This window comes from Carica papaya, chromosome 2 (genome assembly GCF_054855325.1).
Source record: "Carica papaya isolate Zhongbai chromosome 2, ASM5485532v1, whole genome shotgun sequence".
NCBI classification, from domain to species: Eukaryota; Viridiplantae; Streptophyta; class Magnoliopsida; order Brassicales; family Caricaceae; genus Carica; species Carica papaya.
In genome coordinates, this window is record NC_142310.1 from 4,310,115 (window position 1) to 4,319,430 (window position 9,316).

The window sequence follows — 9,316 nt, forward strand, 5'->3', positions numbered from 1 at the left end:
ACCAACCTTCATTTTTATATCGGTGGGTAGTGTGACATTTTTATTGGGATAGTGTAACTCACTTTTTCATTAACCATTTCAGATTAAGATGACCAAGATGCAGATCTCGATCCATAAGAGGATTGCAAATAAGATGTCCAGTTATTTACTTTACATTTATTTCTTTGATTTTTCGTTATTTTTTTATAAGTGTCATTCTGAATTATTGTGTGAGAAATGTAAACCCTAACGCTATTATTTCGATTTTGTATTCAATTTATGATTTTATTTCCTTTATAGTTACGGACCGTTACAATTAATATGTATGTTTACTTAATAACAATTATTCTAATTTAAATATTAAAAATAATTTATATGAATGTTTTATTTTAATCTACAATACATTATTTTATTAAAAGTATAATACAATGCTTACACATTAACAAAGGTTTTGTAAGTAAAGTTTTAACATATGTAGATATATTATATATGTATATATATATAATTAAAACTAAAGAGTGAGTGATAAACTTGTTGACCAAGTAAAAGTATGTTGACATACAAAATAAGGAGGTAAACCCTAGGTAAATGCATGACTCTTTAATATCTTTACCAACTTCAAGAAGACATTTCCCATGGGAGGAAGCACATTTTAATTTAATTTTTTTTTTCTCAATTTCCAAGCATCCCAAAACCCAAAAACAAAATCCAACAGAGTAAACACAGATAAATTAGCTACCATGTAGAGGAGAATGTCTTATAATAACCCTATTTCCATTAATATTTAATTTTAAAAAAAAAAAACAAACTCTAGTTTTTCCTAAAACTACTCATGGTAATTAATTTCACTAACATCTGAAGATCATCATGATCTGTTTGTTTTACAGGAAGCTTAAACGAAGATCCAAAGGTGGGTGATGATCTATCTCTGTCCCACATGAATATGATGAGAATGTTGTTGGAGTAGCATGATGATGATGATGATGACGATCATTTGCATGTAATCTCATCTTCTCTTTCTCTGATTCTTCAAAGGAGTTTAATGGAAAAAGTTGCAGGGTTTCAATCACTCTTTCTTGCTTTGACATTAATCCTTGATGATTTACCTCCACCAAATCTTCAATTCATTATCAAATAACAAGTTTACATGAGTATGTATATATATGGGTATATATAGGTATGGATGTATATGACAGATAAATGTCAGAATGATTACTTACGTTTTGGATCAGAAGATGAAAGCAGCAATCTGCTATGATCATCGGACTGAAAAAAACTATGATCTTGATCATCTTGATGAACAGAAACTTTTCTTCGCTTCTGTCTTTCTCGAGCTTTATGGTTCTGAAACCAGTAGAAAACATTCTTGCTTTCGATCTTCCCGTAAAAGCTCAACTGAGTTGAAATCTTCTGAATCTGATCGGTGCTAGGAGTACGGAGACCCGACCGGAACAAGTCTGTCAACACCTTTACTTGCTCCGTCGTCGGATTCCACCGTCCACACTTTGTGCCTGAACCGCCATTGTTGCCACCACCTCGAGCTCGAATATTGTTGTTGTTGTTGTTGGCTCCTCCTGCAGGTTTGACGAAAAAGCCCGAAATTCTCTCCTCCATATTATATATATTTATGTGTGTGTGTCTAAAGCTTCTAAAATGAGCTTTAATGGAAGTGGGAACCCTCTAATTAGTCCAAACTTTCTTCTGATCTCTGTACTCGATCTGAACTGAAAAGACACTGAGAGCTCGTGTGTGTATATATATATATAATACTCAGTTGGCTTATCTTAATTTTTAAAATTTTTTTAAGCAGTACAAGGCAAAGTGGAATCAACCATCTTTGTAGATATATATATATATATACATGTATGTATGTATGTATAGAATATAAAAGTAATTAGCTTTGATTTTTGGGATTAACATGAGATTGGTGATATTATTATATGTATAGTTATATATATATATAAACGCACATATACGAGACATGCGCAAAAGCTGCCACCATTCAAAGTTTTGGGCTGCAAGCTGCAGACAGGAAGTAAGTTTCAGAAATTATGTATAAAATATTGTAATATTTTATCATGTATGACTTTTATATAAAATAATTTACATATAAAAACTTTATTTTAAATTAATCGACATTTATTTACAAACCTTCTAATTTCTCTTAGGCACAATAGTGCACATTATTTTCTTATTTAATAGTTAAATTATACTCCTACCATTTAATAAATAAAATAATATTTTATTAAAGAATATATAAAATAATAACATTTATTTTCCAACGAATTGATTATTGATGTTAATATTTATGAATATTTTTCACATTATTATATAATATAATATAATATTATAAAGATTTAATTGGAGTTAGGTTTTTGTGTCTTTCAGTAAAGTTAATTAAGCAATCGATGCAACTAATTAATTAATGGTAATGCATATATGTGTTGGTAATTAGTGTTTAAGTGTGAATTCAATTCAATAATTCTAGCTAGTGTGTCCAACACTACCAAGACATGTGAATAATCCAAAGTAATTTGTTTATAAAATAGTGGATTTATCTGCTAATTAATTAATTAATTTTCTTAATTTAAGTGGGTAAGTGGCAAATAAGAAGATTGGTATATGGAAATGGAAGTCAAAGTTTTCAGAAATTGTCTGATTTTTGTTGGAGGGTTGTGATCACAAACTCCTGACACAGATACTCCACTGACCACTAGATTGGTTGACCACAACCCAACTACAAATTTTTAAGCTTTCTCAAATTGACTCCTTTTTTTTTTTTTTTTTTTTTTGCATGAGTAGGTGATTACTCATTATAAAATATATTTATTTAGAAGTCTATGGTTATAATATCTTTTTTTTTAAATATAAAATTATGAATTTAAGTGGTTTTATATAATTTCATTAAAAAATTGTGTTATAATTAATGTACGTGATACATAACTAGTAAAATAAATGTATTTCTTTCAAAAATAAAATTATAAATACACTCTTAATGTAATTAATTACCTTTTAATTTAATTAATTAACCATTTTTAGGGTTGTGAAAAACAGGAAGAAGAAGACAATAAAACCACAAAAGTTAAGAATGAGGAATTGATTAATTTATGGGGGAGAATGAGAGACAAGTGATGAGCAGCCAAAAGCAAGTTGGATTTTTGTTATGTCATTTAGTGGGCTTCTGTCTTGGCTAATTACTACATACCCAATTTTTTTAAGGCATCATATGGGTTTGCACATCAAAACTTTTTTTGGGTTCAAAACTTGGGGAACTTAAAAAGCCTAATGACTCTCACATTTTTGCTTTGTATTCTTAGCTAAGGGATTAGCAAGTGACCACTTTTTTTGTTTTGGTTGATTAAGATTTAAGGGTTTGTTTCTATATATATGTATGTGTTTAACCTAATTGAATAAGAATTTTAGGGTTTCAAGACTTGTGGATCAAAGTTTGGAACTTTGCATGATATGGGAATTGAACCCTTATAGATATGGGATTAATTCAAAGAGAGAGGACGAAATTTAGTCGGTGTATAATTTTAGACCTTGAATGTAAACGGTAAATATATATATAAGAGAAGCTGATAAGGTAACCATGTAGTTGTGAAAGAAACATTGAAGATAACTAATGTACAGTAAATAATATATTAAGATAATCATACATTAAGTTGATAATTAAGTAAAACAAAACCCTAAAATTTTGAAGAAAGTTACTAAAATATCCCAAATCATTATGGAGAATTGAGTGCAAAACACATACTAAATCAATTTTCAAATTTGTTACATAATTATTGTCATTAATTACAAAAATATTAATATTATTTTACAATTGTTTAGTGTTTGATTTAAGTCAAGGGAAGAAGTGTAGGGCTAATTTGTTTTTAGTTGCTTACCCACAATTCCCAAAGATGTTTGTATTCACGATAATTTAAAAATGATATTAATTTGTCTTTAGCTTTTGGCAATTTGGCATTACAGGTTCCTCCTCTTCTCTAACTTCTAGGCTTACCAATCCTACCACTTCGCTTATCTACATATACTATACATATACATATATATATTCTTCAACATTATTATTATTATTATTCGAATATTAAGAACCCATGTGTTTGAGATGTAAAGAGAACAATGAGAAGCAGTCACAGGAAGCTTTAAGGTCCGAGATTGATAAAAGTGCCCATGTGTTTTTCTTCCTTTGTCATTTCTATCTGTCCAACATAGATCCTATGCTAGATATGAACTCACGAATATATATACGCATGCCCCCGTATAATAGATACACATACATGCGCATCCATCTACAAGTGAAACAATAGAGAACTTAAAAACTTGAACATAAAAAGAAATAAGCTAATTTAATAATAACTTAGGCAACTCTACAAGTTGGGAGACTAGAACCATACAAGTTTATATGTGGGTATATACATACTTATAAGTGAGACAGAGTGTATGTATATAAGGGTATAAGCTAAAAATGGGGCACGCGTGATTTAATAGCTTGATGATCTTCACTTTTGCACCATGTTTGTCGGCAATATAAACATAAAAGATCAAACACTACGTGGACAAGGAGGAGGGAAAAAAGGCATGCACTACCACTAACATGCTGAATTCACTTCATCATCTTATAATAATGGACAAACCCCCACCATTCTTGAAGCTCAATCATAGGACGCCTTCCCAAATTAATCAGTCAAAATCTAGGCTGTACCATATATATATATACACACCAAGTAATGTTAATTATATAAACAAGCAGTGGAGATTATAGATGTATTAGTAGTGGGATTATTGACTGATATATAATAGTATATTTGCTTTGTTGCATGCTTGTCGTCATGTTTCTACTGCACAACAAATCCCTAGGAGTGGTCTTGTTGATAATATGTATGCTTTTTATGCTTTACTTATCTTATCTATGTATAGTTCAAGCTCTTGTTAATTTGAAATTCTTTATATTTTTTAAAAATAAATAAATTAAATGGGGTTTTTCTTTTTTAAAATAAGAGAAATTTATAGGGAAACCATTTTTCAGAATTTTTTAGCAGAGAGATTTCTCATTTCCGCACAAAGAAATCTTAATGCCAAAAGGAAGGAAATTTTGTATAATTTCCCATGTAAAATTCAGAGTAATGCAGAAAGAACTTTAGTTTTTGAAAAAAAATAAATAAATAAACTGGAAAAAATTAAATTCTTTTGAAAGAAGAAGTGAATAATTCATATTAAATTCTTTTTTTTTTTTTTTCATACCATCAATTTGACATTTTGTTCTCAGTGTGTTCTAGTGAGTTTTTTTCTACTTTAATGATCGAATAAAAAAATTTGAATGTTTGAACTGACTGTTTATACTCTATAAGACTTATTGTTCTCGAATTATTAGAATTTAGTTCATAAGAAAAAATTGCTTGGGGTGATCTAATGAGGATGAAAATGAAGAAAAATAAGAGATGAATGAGGGTAAAAGTTTAAACAACAGAGAACATACTATCCCCATTATCTGGTTGGCAAGAGGAAAGCAAATTGGATAGTGTTTAATACGATGCCGAGAGTAATAAACCACCTGTAAAAATTGCATATACTGAGTGAAGGTTCAAGAGTCAGAAATGCAAAACATGGAGAGAATAGAATTGAAGGGTAAATTACAGATGAACTAGGGTGGGCGTTTCAGTAAGAGCAATAAAATATGTCCCACCTCACAAAATGAAATAGGCAACAGAAACTTCCCACATTATGCCAGAGTGATCCAATAAATTCAAAACGTCCAAACCTTATACAGTAGTCATACTCGGGTGGGAAAGAAAAAAGTCTGAAGTCATTAGATGAGTACCAACCAAAATGGGTTAAATAAATGGAATTGTTACGACATCATAAAGCAAGAAATAACTGAGAAGTGGAAAATTAGAGAATTTAATCTTAACCTCACTGGGGAATACATTGTTTCTCAATGGTAACTGAGCAACTATAAAACAATCTCTTTAAATTTGAAGACAATTTTGCCTACTCAATATCACGCCCAAAAAAAAATATTACAGCTTTTTTTTAACAAAAATCACTGCCCTTGTCTGCCACAGTTTGTGATATATATCACCAGCAGTCTGGAAAAGACTCAAGAAATTGTTTCAGACAGACTGATTCCTATGATCTGACAGGTAAAAGAAAATTTACAGCAGCTGAGCAGCTGTATTTAATTTCTCTGCTATACTGAGTTGTGTCCTGGTGATGCTCGACAAATATAAAAGAAGCAACTGGTCCTGCAATAACCAAGAAAAGGACCAACCATATTCATATATGTAGAAAAATGCCTTAAGCATTAAGGTTGCAGAAATAAAAAGAACTGGAAGCTTAAGGATTTGAAAATATTAATGACTAAAATTGATCCTTGTCCTGCTCAACCTGGGTGTAGGTAAGATCAATTCTGCACCAATGACATTTATAAAACATTTTAAACCAAGCCTTACCTGCAAGCTGTCGTGCACAAGCTTATCAAAAGCTGATGGTGGCAATTTGGGAAGAGATGCAACAGTATCTGCTAGAAATCGCCCTATGCTGTTATCTGGTGCAACACGCCCTTCCTAAAAATAACATAAAACATTAGATAAATGCAGGGAAGAATGGAACATCAGGCTATCACCTCCCCGAGAATGGGAATCACAGAGTATTGAGATGCTCTTTTCCCATACAACCCAGAGAAAACAAAATGCAAAAAATAAGAACAAGAAAGAAAGGCAAGTAACATCCTACTCACCACAACATCATCAACGTATTTGTATACATCATCAATCAAAGCTAGTAGCCTTTCCATTGAGAGTTCCATTCCTTCTAAATCACTAGGAAGTTTGTCAACTGCCGTTGTCTTGAGAATGTCAACTATAAAGGCAATAGCTTTCTAATTAATCGCACTATAACTCCAAATTTAACCACATGTTTCAACATAATAACACTTTATTGAAGAATTATTTTCTAAGGCCAAAGTGAAATACAGCTAATTATGCAATGCAAGAAAGATGAAAAGAAACACACACACAAAAATAGAGAACAATGGAAATATAATTCCTTCTCTTCATGATGATGCAGTAAAGCAAGCTTGAAAACCATTCAAAGTATTCTGGTTATAAAAAAAAATCATTAAATTTATCCTAAAGAAGACACCTACACACCTACATCAATAACAAAGTTAGTACAAACTAAAATGGTCATTCACTTCATCACATGGATAATTCTTGTTCTACGAAAGCTGACAATTAGAGGACACCCACTTTCATGATTTCCATATAAGGAGCCAAAATTCTAGTCTGTTTTTATTGACAATGTTCATATAATAGTTCCTTTTCAAAAAGCTAGAATTATTTTCATTATCTTACAACACCTACTACGCCTCTTCCAAGTAAGAGAACAAACAAATACAGTACATGTAAGTGCATGTAACACATGGCAAGAGAGATATCATCAATGTTATCGGCAATAGTCACTTTTCAAAAGGCCAGAATCCCTCTCGTTATCTTATAGAAGAGCTACTATGCCTCTAACAAAGAGAAATGTAATCAATATTATCAGTATTAAAAAGAGATAGTATTCATACATCCAACACGCTCAGCTTCTACCATGCGAAGATCAAGAGGAATCTCTTGAAATTGAGCAGCAAGTTGCCGATCTCCAAGAGACAAATTGGCTGAAACATAAGCTTTTATGTTACACTCTCCATTCCTGAATCCTGGGTCCACAGTTAGATGGACAGGGTTGGTCACTTCCCTGGAGTAGAATTCATGGATCAGGGCGCTACCACCAGTGACCCCAAAACCAGTCGAATACCTGTTTACACATTTACAGTGGCACAATAATATAATAAGTCCATTAACTCCTCTAAAGAATGCTCCTATAACAACCAAGAACATCTAAATCCATAGGATCTAAAATTCATGCAGCAACTGTGAAGCTCTAGCCCCAGACGGTTTCAAGGAACCTCAAACTATCAAAGAAAAACCCTGTTGTATGATATGTAATAAACACCCTTCGATTCACAAGCAAGATGAGAATTACCATCCAACAATCACTTCTTTTGGATTCACCTTTTGGTGGGATGCCAACATATTGTGATGATAATCAATATCCAAAGCAACCTGCAGCCAAAAGTAATGCAGAAACGTAACATTAGTTCATTCATGCAAAAGGAGGGCCACAAGAAGAAGCTGGCCAGGTGACACCAAGAACATTCTTGATTTTGCGGACAATCATTCCTAAAGAAATACAAGAACCTCTCTGTTGATGAGAATGTTAGTGTTTTTCCGAGCTCAATCCAGGAGAGACCATTCACCTCTCTAGTTCGAAATAACTCAACTTCAACATAACTTTAGCCCGTTTCCATCAGATGAAAACAACCATACAGTCTGTTCATAATCACTCCATTACAAAAGGATGCATCTAAATCCATATCCAGAGCAAAAATGTGCTGGAAACTCAAGTTCTTCAACATTCTTTTCTGATGTTTCAAGCATTCTACGCAGCCAAACATAAAAAGTTCTAATAACCACGTGCAATTTTTTTCACCTCTTAGATCAACAATCACAAAACTAAAGCTGACTCCAAACTCTCCCGTTTTTTCTACTTCAGCTATCCTCAACGACCAGCTCGATATAAGGAAACTGACAACAAGATACTAGCAATTCAAAGCTTTCAATTACACCTAGAGGAACCCTAAATGGCGTTCCAGATTGACTACCAACGTATCAACTCATGAAGATACGATAAGTCATACCCCATCTATATAAGCGAACAACCACCGAAACTCGGCTATAATTTCTCCACATTTACTCAACCTACCAACCAGATCAAGTAAACAAGGCCAGACAAAACTCGTAATCGAAACACTGACATCCTTCCCTTTCTCTTTCCCAAGGTCCGGCAATGCTACAAACAAAATTTTCCACAATGTTCTAATTGAAGGCAAGAGAAATGAGTATTGAAGAAAGAGCAAAGGAGCACCTGATCGGAAGATTCGTTGTGAGGAACAGCGTAGGAATTGCGGATATCAATGGTGCCATCGGTTAGGACAGAGCCGAGTAGAGTACCAATGACCCGCTCGGCCTGGTCAGGTCGCCTCACGTAGCAATCGCAGATGTTGAATATCACCAGCGGGTGGACCTTCGCCGTTAAGCTCGTTGACGTTGTCGCCGCCGTCGACGGTGCCGCGAACTGCAACACCGTGTGCTCGCTTGCCGCCGCCGACGCCATTGCTGGGAGTCCGAAAGTAAGACAAGAATAACGAAGGCGAGAGCGAAGGGGATAGACAGCTAGGGTTTTCGAGTGAGACGATGAAGAGAATCGAAGAACAGAACAAAGTGAA

At 33.2% G+C, this 9,316-nt stretch overlaps 2 protein-coding genes across 2 annotated transcripts; both read right to left on the reverse strand.

Moving 5' to 3' along the window:
- Positions 1-546: 546 nt before the first annotated feature.
- On the reverse strand, positions 547-1,753 carry WOX7 (WUSCHEL related homeobox 7). Its single transcript, XM_022048369.2, has 2 exons — positions 1,200-1,753; positions 547-1,096 (listed from the first exon to the last, which is right to left on the reverse strand). Exons 1-2 carry the CDS (start codon positions 1,591-1,593, stop codon positions 861-863), a joined length of 630 nt encoding a protein of 209 aa, XP_021904061.1. The 5' UTR covers positions 1,594-1,753; the 3' UTR covers positions 547-860.
- Positions 1,754-5,936: 4,183 nt separating this feature from the next.
- On the reverse strand, positions 5,937-9,316 carry EIF2 (eukaryotic translation initiation factor 2). Its single transcript, XM_022048277.2, has 6 exons — positions 8,956-9,316; positions 8,014-8,093; positions 7,556-7,785; positions 6,722-6,843; positions 6,435-6,548; positions 5,937-6,227 (listed from the first exon to the last, which is right to left on the reverse strand). Exons 1-6 carry the CDS (start codon positions 9,202-9,204, stop codon positions 6,138-6,140), a joined length of 885 nt encoding a protein of 294 aa, XP_021903969.1. The 5' UTR covers positions 9,205-9,316; the 3' UTR covers positions 5,937-6,137.